General features: G+C 39.9%; 2 protein-coding genes across 2 annotated transcripts in view; both read right to left on the reverse strand.

The window, feature by feature from the left end:
• The window catches only part of FAU (FAU ubiquitin like and ribosomal protein S30 fusion), a 51,583-nt gene that overhangs the window by 24,632 nt on the left and 9,817 nt on the right, over positions 1-17,134 (reverse strand). The window lies entirely within an intron of this gene.
• Positions 322-16,698, reverse strand: SYVN1 (synoviolin 1). The gene is made up of 16 exons (XM_053449424.1): positions 16,479-16,698; positions 13,696-13,851; positions 13,171-13,263; positions 12,517-12,669; positions 12,035-12,083; positions 11,305-11,408; positions 11,003-11,129; positions 10,355-10,454; positions 8,707-8,772; positions 8,286-8,402; positions 6,583-6,752; positions 3,740-3,871; positions 3,015-3,134; positions 2,689-2,875; positions 1,900-2,027; positions 322-922 (listed from the first exon to the last, which is right to left on the reverse strand). Exons 2-16 carry the CDS (start codon positions 13,825-13,827, stop codon positions 792-794), a joined length of 1,809 nt encoding a protein of 602 aa, XP_053305399.1. The 5' UTR covers positions 13,828-13,851; positions 16,479-16,698; the 3' UTR covers positions 322-791.

The following is a 17,134-nucleotide window of genomic DNA, read 5'->3' on the forward strand; positions in this document are numbered from 1 at the left end:
TTTCAGTGGTGAATAATGCATATTGTATCACAATTTACAGGGGCAATTTATTTTTAAGAAAACGATTTGCATGACCTCAGTTCCATAGAAGTGATTTCGATAGAAGCATCGTTTATAAGTACTTACCTCTTATTCCATTAACACATAAAAAGTTCAATAGATCAACTCAGTCGTTAAGGAAAAATATTAACATGCACATTACCACTTGAAAGTGGATTAACTAATATATCCCAGCCAGCTCTGCTCAGACTAACTTCAGAAAATGCAATAATGCAAATTTCTGGAGTTTTAAATAAATAAATGTTTTATAGAAACATGGAATGCCAAATCAATAAAATCTGTTTTAATTTTTCAGTATTAAAAAATTGTGTTGACTGTTTCATTAAGCATTTTAGTCTATGGGTAACACTTCCTTTCCATCCGATAAAACTTTACTTGAATAGAATTTGACCCCTAAAGACCTATTAAATTAATCAATAATAAAATAAAATAAAAAAAAAATCACTATAGAATAACCCATAAATAAGACAAGAGAAAACCCAATCTTTAATTTTTCTGAAAGTCCAACAAATTTAATGAGGCCAGTAGTCCTTTCTCAAATAATGAGCATTTGCCCACATATGGCCCTTCCCATGTGCTTAAAAATATATATTTATGTAAGTCCAGCTCAGCATTTTCCGGGCCCTTAGTGAAGTTCAACTAAAGCCTCATTTTCTTTTCCAGACACACAATTTCCTTATCCAGTTCAGGAAAAAAAAGCTGTAATCCAAGAAACAGGATGAATTTTAGCTTTAGTGAGATTCAGTCAGGCCAGTTTCCAGTTTCTGAAGCCTGCGTCTTCGTAACTCTGCGGTGTCTGGTTCTTCTGTTGAATTCTCCTCATCCACACTGAATGTCTCGGGACTCTCAGGCTCTGAAGAAACTGTGCAACAATTGATTAAAAACAAACAAACAAAATCACTGAAACATAACATGTTTGGTATTTAACCTCCTCACTACCAGGGTTTTTAGTACCCAAACAAGCGTGTTTTTTTTTGCCATTTTTAAGATATGCGGGTTTAATTAAGATTCCCCTCTTGCTGGTTTGACGTACCCATGCAAATAATACTTCCCTTTTTCCGAATAAATAGGGCTTTTATTTGAAACCACAGAAACATGCAAAAATATATTTAATAATATTTGGAGCTATATCCAAATATGAAGTAAACCCGAAATATAAAATATATTGTATATATTTAACCCATTCGTGACAACGGCAAAATTTTCTTTTTTCGTACCCTTCGTGACAATGGTTTCAACATTTCTGCGCCGCTCGTGTTTAGCTGTTTTATTCTTTCCCATTTACTGAACCCATGCAAGTTATATATTGTTTTTTCAGGACAAGAAGGGCTTTCTTCTTATGTTATTTTGATTGCATCATATAGTAGAAAAAGTATGAAATATGGTGAAACATTTTTAAAAAAGACTGACTTTTACTCATCTATAAATGCTAATGAAAAAAACCTGCTAAATAGATTTTACTATTTGTCCTGTGTTTAGAAATACCCAATGGTTTTATATAATAAGTGTAAATAGCGTTTTGCTATTTCAAAACCATTTTGTTCCAAATCTGGCAATTCTTCCCCCATGTGCTATTTCAGGTATTCTTTAAAGCCGACCAATGCAAATTACCCCAAACCATACATTTTTGAAGACTCGACACCCCGGGATATTTCAACTCTTTCTTTTAAAACTTACAGCACTTTAATATTCACTCTTTTCAGAAGGCTACTTGGAACAATAGAGATTCCCTAACATGTTTTTGTACAGTATTAAATGTTCTTCTACACTATTGCATTGTTCCATCTTGTCCGGATTAATAAATAAGTTAAAAAAAATGATTATGTAATCATTCTATACCTGGTTGGATGGTAGGTTCAGGATACTCTCTTGAAGTAGTATCTGGGGAGAGTCTTTCAGGGGAAACAGGAGCAGGATCTGAGGAGGCTGATGGAGACTGTGTTGTAGGAATGGAAGTGCGAGGGACCCTGTGGGAAAGGCAAAAAAGGAGAACAAGGGGAATATAAGTGGAAAACACAAAACAAAGACACACAAATAGTATGAGCTACGTGCATGTTACAGCAGAGATTGACAAACTAAGCCATGATGAATTGCGGACACACTAACTGCCCCTAAACAGAGCCAATTTGTGTGTCCAGGAGTTGGATCTATACACAGCAGTTTTTACTTGTTATGCCACAGCAAGAATGCAGGTGCTTGGCAGAGACACAACATGACATCATAGGAACCCCTCTCCAACAAGCAGAACTGCTACAGCTGTGTTTCATGGATGTCTCCTACACCTGCATTAAAACTTTAAAATCCTGGGTTACAGCGTGGTTTTGTATGAGTAGATGAATGGTTAGCAATGCATTTGGCAGTGTTACAGCTGTATGTGCATTGCGGCCATGAAAACTAGCAATGCTATCTGCAGGTCAGATGCCTAGGCCAGATATGCGAAGACTATTAACACACAGTAATGAGTACTTTTCTAGGTTTCTAATTTTAATGTTATTCTTAAACTGTCAGTTGTTTATTAGTTTATTAAATGAGATATATAATATATATATATATATATATATATATATATATTATATATACACACACACACACACGTTAGCTGATTCATTATTCACAGTATGCACTCACCCAATGGTGGCCAACACAGTTAAGTACTGGTTTATTTGTAACATTGCGGCATCCAATAGTGTGTGGATGTTTTGTAAGCACTGCAATCTGGCTTCCAGGTTCTGTCTTTCGTGTCCCTCCATAGCCCTCAGCTCCTCCTCTGTAAGACCTGCAAAACCAGCAGGTGGCATGGGCATTGGTGGCAAACCTGTAAAAAAAAAAAAAAAAAAAAAAAAAAAAAAAAGGCAACAGATGATTGAACAGAGGGTGTAATAAAGTTAACTAAACAAAGCATCAAATTTACTCTTCCTATTCCCAAGCTCAATAAACAGGACCCCAGAACGTACCAAATGGAGGGAACATTGGCATTCCCAGAAAGGGAGGTGGGAAAGGAATTCCTGGCAGAGATGGTCCAGCTGATGACTCTGTACCACCTGAATCGTTGCTGTCAGCAGGTCTTGAAGCAGCTGAGAGACACAAAATAGATATCAGTAGAATGGTAACCCTTCTTTCATCAACACATATCCGCGACATTCAAGAAAGAAAAAATGATATATATATATATATATATATATATATATATATATATATAGATAGATATATTTTCATTGTGACCATTTCTCTGATACACGGACGTAAGTAAATATGCAAAAAAATTAATCCTAACTTTCCAGTCTGAAATATTTGTGCTAATTTAAAATAAATAAATAAAATATAGATAATTGTATTGAAAATAGGATATCTGTTTGGAAACATTTTAAAGTTTCCCAAAGTGACCTGGGCTTTGTAGCATATTTTTCAAAGCCCCATTCACCAGTGAGCGTAGGACACATTAAGACAAATAAGGATCACATACAACATACTGTATGGTAATAATTCAAAAACAACTTTCATAGAGAGTACGATCCATCTCAGTGAATTTATATTTTTTGCGCTTTATCTCATCCTGAGACAGTCCACATTATATTATATCCCGATTTAAAAATGGCAGACAAGTTACGTGGATATTTCTGTCCCCTGGTTCTGTATACTCATTTTGGGGTTAAGTGTGAATTACAACGATGGATCTTACCAGAGGAAGATCCTGCATTGGCCTCTTCCAAGGGATTTGGTCCAGCGGCACCAGGAATAGGTGGGAAGGGACCCAGAGGAGGCCACAGAGGAAACATACCAGGTGGAAAAGGAGGAAGCAACCCAGGAGGAACTGAAAGAGAAACATGCACATTCATTGTCTAAATACAAAAGCCAGAAGACGTTATAGGCGAAAAAGTGAACCAAAAGTTTAAGATCCGTTTTTGAGGGGAAAAAAAACCCAACTATTTGGTTACAAGTGGTATAAGGAAAAAAACAAACAAACAACAAGTTACAAGTGTTAAGAAAAGCATAAAGTGTGCTACCACATGATGTGCGTGCATTTGAAAAAGGAAAATTAATATAGCTATATTGGCCCTATATACCGTATTGGCTCGAATATAGGCCGCACTTTTTTCCCCCACTTTAAGTCTTTAAAGTGGGGGTGCGGCCTATATTCGTGGTCTAGCGCCCGACGACCGGGACATGCAGTCCCGGGCGCCAGGCAAGCAGCGGGGTTAGGATACAGATCCCCCGCAGCGGTGCAGGGGACCTGCATCCTACTCTCTGATACGCTCAGACAGCCTCCCCTGCCGGCACTTACCACGGGGGTGGGGGATAGGGGGTGCCGGCACGGGAGGTTGTCTAAGCGCATTGTGCGGACGGTCACCGGCTGCGGCGATGTGCTTTAACAATCTCCCTTGCCGGGAATTCCCACGGGGGGAGTCCCGGCAAGGGAGATTGTTAAAGCACATCGTGCAGATGTCCCGGCAGCGGAGGTTGTTTACCCGCATCGCCGCAGCCGGTGAACGTCCGCACGATGCGTTTTACCTCTGCCCCCAAGACTTACCAGAGCAGACTCCCGGGTGTCTTGCGTGGCCGGCGGGGGACATCTACGCAATACGCGTATAAAACTTCCGGTGCCGGCACTCAGCGGATGTGCCGGCACCGCAAGTTGTATACGCGTATTGCGTAGATGTCCCCCGCCGGCCCTGCAAGACATCCGGGAGTCTGCTCTGGTAAGTCGGGGGGGGGGGCAGAGTGGCAGCATATCTCGGGGAGGGGGAGGATAGTGGCAGCATGTTTTTTTGGTGCTTTTTTAAAGAAAAAAATTTTCTTTAAAAAAAGCACCAAACTTTTAGGGTGCGGCCTATATACGGGGGCGGCCTATATCCGAGCCAATACGGTAAGATTAAATCTTTAGTCAAAAAGTATATACCATTTGATTGACCGACATGTGAAAAGATGTAGAGTCTTATAAGCTTTCATCGTTACATCTTTTTCAAAGTTGGCCCAATAAAGCTATCCGCTTTAAAGATTCCATGTGTATGGATCAAAGGATACTTGCCTGAATGCTTCTGGCCTTGATAGTTTTGCATTATAAAAGTACTGATCAAATTACACACACAGTTTACATCTAGAGTGTGTATATTACCGTATTTTCCTGTACAGGACGACGGGGCGTACAGGACGACGGGGCGTACAGGACGACGGGGCGTACAGGACGACGGGGCGTACAGGACGACGGGGCGTACAGGACGACGGGGCGTACAGGACGACGGGGCGTACAGGACGACGGGGCGTACAGGACGACGGGGCGTACAGGACGACGGGGCGTACAGGACGACCCCCAACTTTTGCAGTTAAAATATAGAGTTTGGGCTATACTCGCCATATAAGACTACCCCTCTACCCAGTATACAACAACCAGCCAATCACGGCAAGCACTGTACCTTACCGGTGATTGGCTGGTTGTTGTATACAAAGCCTGCTTGGATTGGGTGGGTCAGCGCTCCCTAACATACGTACACACCAGCTTACAAACACACATATACAGCCCTTAACATACGCCTGTCCATACATACACATTTATACACTGCCCTCACCACACACCCGTGCCTTTACACACACACTGCCACTCTGTGTGTGCCCCCCCCCAAGATATGCTGCCACTCTGTCCCGTCCCCCCCCAGATATGCTGCCACTGTGTGTGTGTCCCGAGATATGCTGCCACTCTGTGTGTCCCCCAAGATGTGCCCCCCTCCCCTTACCAGTGCAGACTCCCGGAGTCCCAGGTGTCTTGCGGGGCCGGCAGGGGACATGTATTCTACGCAGAACGGTATACAACTTCCGGCAACTTGTACGCTTAGACAGCCTCTCCTGCCGGCACGTCTGCTCTGTGTGCTTTAACAATCTCCCTTGCCGGGAATTCCCACCGGGGGAGTCCCGGCAAGGGAGATTGTTAAAGCACATCATGCAGACGTGCCGGCAGCAGAGGTTGTTTACGCTCGCCGGTCAACATCTGCGCGGTAAGCTTTAACAATCCTCCTTACCAGTGCAGAACGGTATACAAGCTTACCGCGCAGATGTTGACCGGCGAGCGTAAACAACCTCTGCTGCCGGCACGTCTGCATGATGTACTTTAACAATCTCCCTTGCCGGGACTCCCCCGGTGGGAATTCCCGGCAAGGGAGATTGTTAAAGCACACAGAGCAGACGTGCCGGCAGGAGAGGCTGTCTAAGCGCATCAGAGAGTAGGATGCAGGTCCCCTGCACCGCTGCGGGGGATCTGTATCCTAACCCTGCCAGACCTCGAGCTCCCTGTTGGGCTAGTTAGAGGGAGGTCGTGATCTCCCCAACCAGCCCTGCTCATCGGGCGCCCACTGATCAGGGCTAGTTGGGGAGATCACGATCTTGCAGCTACCTCGGCGCGGCCCTGAAGACCGGCCCAGGGGAGGCGGCTTCTCCGCTCGCCCCTCCCCTAGAGATTCCGGTCCGGCTCGGTAAGTAAGTATACCCGAAAATACGGTATATATTTATCAAAATATCAAATGGCTGACTTACAGTTGGGTTGTGGAGGGATAAGAGGGGTGGTTTGAGGTGGGGCTTGGTTCTGCTGGGCTGGATCAGGCTGGTCAGCAGGTGTCTGGGGTTGAGTTGGGAGGGAAGCCCTGAGCACATCCATGCGACATGTGGGGCAAGTCTGTTGTCTCTGGAACCAGGAGCGCAGGCAGCTAAGGAAAAGGAGAGATTGTTCATTGGAAGTACAGCTCTCTAGCAGGTTATAGGTGTGGGAAGTCATTTCCACCCAGTTTTGTACATATATTCCATCTTTTTAAAGGAGTCACAGACACAAACATTCCTTCTATCACAATGCCCATACTGCTAGTATGATACTTCTTTTCATGTCACCTTGTTGCAAGAAGTGATTCAGAGCTTATTGTCTTCATGGGTACTGTAAGACTATTAAAATACAAAACGGATTTCCCCCATAGTGCCATTTTTTTGCAGGACAGCGGGGGGAAAAGTCAGGGTTGAACTGCACTGTGCTCACTACTGCCAATGCTTCACTCACACTCAATTTCCCTTGAGTCCTGTCTATTTTATATATTTGCTTCTACAAAGCATTCTACATTGTATCTTTACAAGGCCCCCCTTTTTGAGGTTTTTTTTTAGCATAGAAACTCTATAATGCCTATAATGTAAAGTCTGTCTCTGCCATGACACAAATTAAAGTGCCTAAAGAACAGAGGTAGAAACTGTACTACAAGTGAGCAAATCATCAATATAGATTAAACCTATATGCTATTGGGGGATACTTTTTAAAAATGCCAATGTACGGTTTATAGCTACAAATTAGGAATTTAAACTGCATTCTCTGCAACAAAACAAAAACATTAAATTTTTTTCTTGTCTTTATGCAGCATTGTTGATCAAATGTGAATGGATAAGCACACATTTTTCACTGGGATAACTCAATGGTTTAAAAATCAATATTAAAGTTGGCTACAAGCGCCATTTCCTCATTCTTCCAACTCAATTCAGAAAGTCGAGACACACTGTACATCCTGTGTATTCACCAAGAGTTCCGGTGAGTTTCAGTTTTAATATTAATCTCTACATGTGCTAGGTCACTAACTAAAGTAGCTGGCCAAGATTTGCTCATATTCTATATGTATTATAAATACACATATACTATACATAATAGCACAAAGTGTGTGATATATATATATAGATATATATATATATATATATATATATATATATATATAGATATATAGATATATATATATATATATATAGATATATATATATATATCTCTCTATTTTTTTTTTTTTTTTAATTTAAAAAGATGCCGACATTTTGCCTATGTTATTTTTATATTAGCCATCATTAAGTGCTAAACAAGCAGTTAAATTAAGATGTCTTTAAAAAAAATTATATTATGGATTAAGACAGACATGAAAAGTTACTATGAAGCCATAGATGTTTCTGGGATTTATGTATCCGTAGATAGGCCATCCAACAAAAAGAAAGACTCATCTTTCCAATGTGCCATCATGCAGATGTTATAGACATTCTTTTCCATCAGCCCACGATACACACAACCTCCTTGTCAAACCTTAGGTTGAAGGACATTGTGCTACATGTTATATGCAGGAGTAAAAAAAAAAAAAAAAAAAAAAAAAAACTCAAATACCCCATCACTTTACAATAACAGTTGGAATTGAGAGTATTTGTAAATGGTTATCCTAGAGAGACAGACCTGGTGTGAAATATATGATTGCATGGCAGTCTCTTGGCTCCAGTTACCATCTCCTCTCTACAGATGATACACACATTGTCCATGGCCTGGAGTTCTTCTATCGTGGCATCTGGGTATCTGCAAGCAAACACGAGAAAGAAAAAAAAAAAAAAATAAATAAAAAAAAACTTAACTTATAATAAGCCCCCAGAGACCAATCATCCAGCCTCTTGTACTAATTTATAAACTCATAGGAGTGGTGCGACTGGATGAACTAATAGCCAATGAAACACTGATGTCAGGTATTGTACTAGTTCTCTTTTTTTGGGGTAATGCTGTCTATAACATTGCCACTACACTCCAGTATTATATACCATCTTGCCTTCCCATACCCCAGATTTTCTACTACTGACTTCTTCCCTTCTTTACTGCTTTTACTCACAGCGTGTTCATATTTCTTATCGCTCTTCTGGACATGATAGCGTCCGTTACCGCCTTCTTAAACTGCCTGTGGGAGAAAAACAGGAAAGATATAGGGCAGTGTTAATACTCCAGGCAGCCAGATTTACATTTTTTACATACATTGAAAGGACGGATGTATTTTACTACTTTCACCATTTAATATTGAAAGGTGGCCCTCTGCAGTCAATCCTAAAAGGTATCAAAGAGCAAGATTGATCGGTCACACTAAAGCAGCATTCAATTATATCGGTATAGGGTGGACTTCAACAGTGTTAAAAGGGAACTAAAATAGGGCTGCAACTAATCAATAAAATTGATAATTTTATCGAATATAAGATGAGGGTTTTTAGTGCAAATGCACTAAGATCCAGATCCCCCGCAGCGCTGCAGGAGACCGGGATCCTTCTCTCCGACAGCCGGTGGGCGTCTGTGCTATGTGCGCAGACATCCTCCGCTACTTTCCTCCACTTCCGCCGGGGCTTCTATGATGGCGCACCAGCGTTACATGCCCTTTCCAGTGCTCCACCATAGAAGCCCCGACAGAAGTACCGGCGGAGAAGGATCCGCCGCAGTGCTGCAGGGGACCTGGATCTTCCTCTCTGGCAGCCGGTGGGCGTCTGCGCGATGCACACAGACAAACTCCGCTACTGCTGGCACTTCCACTAGGGCTTCTATGATGGAGCACCGGCATCACATAACCTTCCGGTGCTCAGTCATAGAAGCTCCAGCTGCCGAGGTTTGTCTACCCGCAAAGCGCAGATGCTCACCGGCTACCCCTACCAGACACCATGGAGTATGGAGCACGGGGGTAAATCTGGGGGGCAGAGTGTTATAAGGCATATCTGGGGAGGGCGGAGTGGCATACGGGGTATTAGGCATATCAGGGGGGTATAAGGCATATCTGGGAGGCAGTGTGGCAAATGTGTATAATTGGGGGGGGGGCAGGTTGGGAAATAAAAACAAGAAATGCATTTTTAAAGTTTTTTCTTTTTATTTTGCTGTTTGTTTTTAACATCCAATTTGTTCATTAAATTATTTTAAATAAACGAAAAAAATTATTTATTTTTTTATCCGATTAAATCGAAAAAACGATCGGCCAACTAATCGATTATGAAAATAATCGTTAGTTGCAGCCCTAAACTAAAACCTACAGTAATAAGAAAAAAATAAAATCTTACTCAGACAAAATGTCAGAATAGATTGCAACTACTTTATATTTGTTTTCACTCAGTTGATCTAGCCCAAACATTGTTGATTTACCACAGAAGCAAAGATCTTGCTTTTTGCTACTTGATTTGTGTGCAAACTTCTGCCATGCCCTCACATCACTCTTAAAAAGGCAGCCAGAAACTACCAAAAAATCTCACATTGTACGAATTATGTGAACAGTAAGTTAAGACAGCCTTCATATTTGCATAAGGAGAGATTCAAATACATATATGCTGTTTTAGGTTGCCATTACTAAAAATTAAGTATACCGAGCTCAACTTTGCAATCATTAATAAAGGAGACTAAACGTTTTGAACAATGCAGTATGATAAAGAGAACCCAGTCTCATGCCTTTGAAACCAAACCAAGCAAATTTAATGTTACAGCAGTAGAACTCTTATAAGCTTTAGTTCTCTTACCTCATTGCCAAGTACATAGGACGAATAGCAAAAAGTGGGAATGTGTGAACTTTCACCATAATTGTCATAAAAGCCATGTACAGCAAGACTTTTATAAACCCTGCAGTAAAGAGAGGGAACACACATTCAATCACTACTCTTTCCTATCAATTTAGCTATTGAATCAATTTTAACAGTTAAACTTGTTAATCAAGCCTTCAAAAATAAGTGATGTTTATTCCCTTGTGATTTTCATATACAGTGTAATTATATATATATATACACACACACACACACACACACATATATATATATACACATTTATATACACACACACACACACACACACACACACACACACACACAATAAGGGTATTTTCCCCCTAAATTCTTGACAAAGGACACACTTAATTTAACAATTAAGTTTAATGATCACCAACTAAATTCTACCAGTACAGTGATCATTGATTGAAGAAGAAAAAACCCACAATTGATAGAGATGAGTATAAAACACATTCTGTATTCTTCACTTTTCTTTTTGATATCTGCGTGGACCATTCATTGTGTCTGTAAGTATACACCTTTTCATTCTTCAACTGGCTAAATTTCATATCATGCTATTGTATGGATCAACACACGTGGGCCCAATTATAAATGGTGGACACTCACCTGTTAATAGCTCAGTGTACAGCATGTACACAGCTTTGTTATCCCACGGGTTCTCACTTTGCAGATCCACAGAGTGAAGGACATATTTTATAAAGACCGTGAGGATCATGGTCATGAGAATTGCATACTAGGAAAGAAAAAGAAAATTGTGACATAAGAAAGAAAAACTAGCTGAAGGGAGATAGCAAAACAGCTCAAAGGAAATGCAGGATAGTAGAGGAACTGAGCAGAGTTTAAAAAAAAAGTTAAGTGCTAAGAATTTCAGTCCTTTATAGATATACCATAACAAATAAATATCTCACCTCAAACCCGAAGACTAGCTGCACAGAAGCCCCTCTGGTGACAAGGCTGTGATATGCATGAGAGACAAAGAAGACATCCAGCACACCCAAGAGCAGCATCAGAGCTGGAGGATGAAAAAGTAGAAGGAAATCAAGTACTAAAGAACAGACAAAGGCTAGGGAAGAAGTAAACACTAACTTTAATTGAACACCCAACCCCCACAATAATTAAGGAATCTTCAAAGAGGTGAATCGACAACTACATGACCCTCAAGCTTTTTTGGTCCTGAGCGCCTACCCGATAGGGTTAACTGTATGAAGTGTTTGCCATTTTTACAGATTTGTTCACAGATTTTACCCTGTGCCAGGTTTCATTTAAATGTAATTTGCAACATCTTGATATAGCGGAGTGCTTGATATCGGTTGAAGTGCAGTGCTGAACACACTCTGACTTTAGAGGTAGTAATCATTATTAACTTATTTATATAGTGCTTACAGTAAATTTATATAGAATTGATAGACTGAGAACAACCAACACATTAGGTAAAGTAGGCTCTGCTTGCAAGCGTACAGTTTAGTTCACCTCTAAAGTCTTTGGTTTCAATTTCCTGACTTTACTATGTATTATGAAGGGTGAGCTTTATTGAGTTTCTTTAGCATGATTCAAACACTGAATTCATTTGAAGTCAAGTCTGACTTAAATACATATTATTCAGGGCCAAATACAATAGTGCATATATCCAGTACTTACCAAGGATACGGAAATGGAACAGCCAGGAAATATTCGGACTGCGTTCCATCTGCAATATAACAGGCAGAATGAGGACATCCTTGTGCATAGCTCCTAAATATGTGTAGTTTTATAAACATACAGCATGTCATTCTCAGTTGCTACAAAGGTATATGAGCAGAGCTAATTTATGGGTAAAGCAGTACTCGTCACATATTAGTACTCATTACATTTGAAACTGAAAAGCTCTGACTGGATAAGTGAATTATACACATAAGTCACAGGTGAAACAGTGAGGATTTATCTGTGATTCAAGTCCCTGATCCTACAACAAACAGAAAAAAGGTCTTCATCACAGGAGAATCCAAGCCAACAATCACAATTAATACACCAGGTTTATTCACCTTGTCTATATAGTGGTAATGTGATGTGTGATCTATATGTGTATCAATACCCAGCTCTGTGAATATCTTTTACTTGAAAAGGAAAAGTAGATTACTCACAAAGTCAACACGGTCCTCTGCCAGCCAGTGAAAACATTTGAGGAACAACAGAAGGGTAAAAAGAGCCACAAAACGGGGGCTGAAGTCATCTCGAAACACTGTAAATGCCAGACATGTTTCTGTGACAGCATACCAGGACCGTTCCAGGAGGTGCTGGGAGGGAGAAAGTTTGGGCACAGAGGTGATGGAGAAATTTAAAGAAAAGGATAAATGGGACAGCATTCACAGTACAGACTTCAGCCATAATACACAATCCACATTCAGGCATTTACAAAACAGATGCAAGCATATAATAACGGTGTCAGTTGCTGTTACTATAACTGTGTTTAGAATAATCTTTCAGCTAAGAAAAGTGACATAGTACATGCTTAAAACAATTTGGCTGTTAAAAGCATGGATCTCGTCTGCCATCTCCAATCAGAGACGAAATGTAAATGTGGTGTACAAGTCACCAGTCCGAGTGAAAGCTACACAGACGCAAAATGAGATCAGTCATGTCACACAATTAATAACTATGAAAGTATACAATCACCGTTTGCAACATCAAATAACACTAATGAATGTACGTAGGTTGTCATAATAGCCCCTGTGCCTATTTTTGTAGTAACCTTATTTGGACAGAGTCTGTTGTGGTACACTCTTCTTATTCCTTACCTCCATTTCAGCTGCTCTTAGCTGACCAAAGAAAACTTTGCCCATGAACTTTCCCAACAAGAAAACCAAGACAAACGCCTGTAGGTAGAGAACCTGGGGAAGCCGTAAAAGAAAGTTAGCTTCTAGTAAAAATGCTTTATATAAAACCAGTACCAGGTGCTCTCGTACATTATATGCCACTAGATTCCACCCCCTCTTACTTATGAATTCACTCCTCTCACGTTTAAAACATTTTGAATAGTATTAAAACAGTTGTTTATCAAAAACCCCCCAAAAAACACAAAAACCCATATAGATTGTCATCTTGAAAACAAGAAATTGGAAAAATGAATATAGAGTCCCTTTAATGCATTTGCATAGGGCTATAGCGCAAATTTAAAGGGATCTCTTAGCAATCATACGTATTGAAGTGCACGTGCTCAGCTGATGTCAGTGATATTAAACAGTCCCTTTAACCACAAAATTATCCCAATATGTCCGACCATTCTTCACATCTCTTCCTCGAGATTTAACTAGATTACTCACAGCCATGCTTGGACTTGATTTGGTCAGATACACCACAGTGGGATAGAACTGATGCTTCAGATAATAGGCATGGGCCACCACAGCAGCTGTTAGGGTCAGACTGGCACCCGTCATCACTGCTGTCCGCATCATGATAGCGGCAGGACGGGAAGCACCCTGCATGAGAAGAGGTAATAATTAACAATAACATGTCAACACGGTATGAGCAACGTTGGCAAACAGCTGAGGCACTTTACATCCATGATCTGGGATAATCTGCTTGCAAGGATGATCAGTTTAGCAATGCACTTCTTAATTGGCTATGCATCTCATACTTGATTATTTCCATCACAAACTATTATGTTGAAGGTAAAAACATCTGTAGTTGGAAAACCCACTTCCTTAAAGTTAATAAACAGACTTGACAAGGGAAAAATATTTACTCATAATGGGTTGGCCTTCAGTCTCCCAAGCTATTGAAGAATTGACCAAATTTTCTCTTTAATAAACAGAGTATAAATTATCTCCCAACTGACCAGGTGCTAAACGCCTTTTTCACATTATCCAATGGTACATGAATCAATCAATAGCTCATAGAGGCCTCATCAATGTACCACAACGTCAGTAGAAACACTCCTGGGACAATTCGCAGCACTCATGTGCACGGCTAAAAACAATTACATATTCAGAGCTTTTTGCATATTTTGAAACAGCAAGAGCTACATGCGCATGCACACTGCAGAGTCACCACCAGCCAAGCATTGTTTCTAAGCTCCCTGAATATGCAAAACAACAAAAAGATACTCTAAACAAGAACTGGACAAAGTCAGCACCAACTTATACAAAAACATATAATTTGACAACAGCTAAGAACAATGTGGCCCATCTCATCGGGCCACATTGATAGAGACTCGATTGCTATTCCCATCCTACGCATGTTCAAATTCCCTCGCTGTATTGGCCTCTAAGACGACACTACACAGCACTGACACTGCAGTCAGTTGTGACTCCTCTTATCAACAGGCATCATCACATGACTCTATATAGTAATAGAAAAAGACGATGCTAAAATTTTACTCAGTACATACAAATTAAATCAAAGTGATCCCTGCGAGGCATCCTTTATTTATGTCTGTTCATCCTTAGGCCAGGTGGACAACATTGGTCCTTGTTTATCTTTATTCTATTTATTATATACATTATTTTCCTTATGTAATGTGTTTTATATCCTATATTTATATCATACAGAATTTAGTGGTGATTTTTTTTCAACATATGAAGCACCTTAATAATGTATATTGCTGTTTACGCACTAACAATATCCTAATAGCATTTATACACGGTATATTGTATTTATTTCTGGCATATACCTCCGCTGTGTTTATTGATCTTGTACATATTTATATATGTACTGAATAAAGTTTATTTTTACATAAATATATTGTGCCATAACTGAGTAATCGTAACGTTGTCGTTTCATTGTGATATCACTGCTGCCTAGAGACTCACAGTTTAATTACCCTAATACATCAGGAGAATCCTCATTGTTTATTTTTCTTTAACCATTGAGGTTTGTACATTTTCTTTATTTAGTGGTGGTATATGCACTTTAGCACTGTGTACTTATATCGTTTTCTATTGCATAACTCCACGTATTAAGGATACACCCATAGATATCAACAAACATTCATACAAGAGGTTGGTGTTGGCAGTACCATTGCATGAGCCATGACTTCTGGGCACTTTGGATCACAGAGTACAATATACTGATATATACTTATTTTTAACGTTTCTAGTCTGGGTAGGGACGATACAGATTGCACCAAAAGTTCCCCCTTTAGAAACTAGCTTGAGTGAAACTCATAAATTGCTAAACCACACCATGTACACAGTGCACATGTACAACATACGGCTGATGACGAGCAACCTCCACTACATATGAAAATTAGTATGTCACACTATGTCCACAAAGCATCCATTTGCAATATTTGCTTCTCCTTTATACAGATTACTTGTGACAAAACACCATAATAGGTACAGACAACAGTTACAGTTTATGCTTTGCCCTAATGCATGGATTTGCATAAATAGATTTGCATAAAACTATAACAGCATTTATATTATATATATATATATATATATATATATATATATATACACATACACATACATACAAATACACTGACACAGACATACAGAAAAGAGCCTATTAACATACCCTACATGCACAAAGGCAATAGCTAACAGGATCACTAGTATCACCAACAGCCTCGGTAGCAGTCCTGGGGCCATGTATTATTTTGTATATAGATCACAAATTAACAAGTGGAATTTACATCTCCTGGCGGCGAGCACTAGTTTATTATATCTGTTTGAAGCAAACATTCCTAGAAAACCACCGCTGCCACCTTTATATGGAAAGGATTGCCAGTGCGTGCTAATGGCAATTTACCAAAGCACACGCAGGTTTGTTAAACTGAATATTATCTCACACATCTCCCCCACGAGCTCTCTGCACCTGTAGGATGCATACGTTGGCAAGAAAGCATTACCACATTCCAATTACCCGTAATTTCCGTACATCCCTTTCAGATACTGCTTATTATTTTACACCTAGCTCCAGTTTACTAGACTGTATACATACTGTGTACCCTTTAGTAAATACTCATAGTTTCCAAAACTATACCTGATTTTCAGCTCATGCATACTGCCCACAACCTTCACTTCACTCACTAATCAATTAATGAAACTCATGCTGCAAAGACCCATTATACCCTCCAGACCAGAGACAGCTCTATACTTACCCGTTTGCCTCTTTCCAGATGTTGCTGTCACCAACACCCCAAAACAGGAAATGCCTTTTTCACTAGACACCTCACTTCCGGTTGAACGTAGCGTCTTCGCGATCAGAAAGCGACGCCTAAAGCTGTTAACGTTATTTAACAAACGTTACAACAGAATGCTCTGCTCAGTCTAATAAAATAAAGAAGCTATATTAAAATTAAGTGTATACGTTTATGAGGCGAATAAATACTTTTTAAGTAGAAGAAATTCCAAACGTGAATTGTCACCCCTCTTTTGAAGTAGTGGTAACGTCCAGACGAGACGACGACTCTTACTCAAACGAATATTCGGCAAAATATAAATGAAACCAATATAAATGACCTTTTCCGGTAAAATAATATTAAGTAAATGATTATTCAGTTATAAACTAAAATAACGTGAAATAATTTCATTTGTCACATCTACACTGTTCCACGTAGCTCCACATAGCCTCGTTTCATATCAGTTTCGTACAGTGACCGTGGCTTGCAGTAATTGGCTGCGTGTTATTTTTTGCCCAATGAGAAAATAGACAAAAAATACGAAGCTGACGCGGACCAATAAGACTGTAGGACGTATCGTCTGTTGCTAGGTGAATGTAAACATTCATCATTATGGCTCTGTTAGTGTTAGCGGA

This window comes from Spea bombifrons, chromosome 10, assembly GCF_027358695.1.
Source record: "Spea bombifrons isolate aSpeBom1 chromosome 10, aSpeBom1.2.pri, whole genome shotgun sequence".
Classification (NCBI taxonomy): domain Eukaryota; kingdom Metazoa; phylum Chordata; class Amphibia; order Anura; family Pelobatidae; genus Spea; species Spea bombifrons.

Coding starts and splice junctions, on each gene's coding strand:
- SYVN1 (XM_053449424.1), bottom strand. CDS start 13,827: ATGATGCGGACAGCAGTGATGACGGGTGCCAGTCTGACCCTAACAGCT. Junction 12,670..13,170: donor TAAGAGCAGCTGAAATGGAG/GTAAGGAATAAG, acceptor TCTCCCTCCCAG/CACCTCCTGGAACGGTCCTG. Junction 10,455..11,002: donor GTACACTGAGCTATTAACAG/GTGAGTGTCCAC, acceptor TCTTTACTGCAG/GGTTTATAAAAGTCTTGCTG.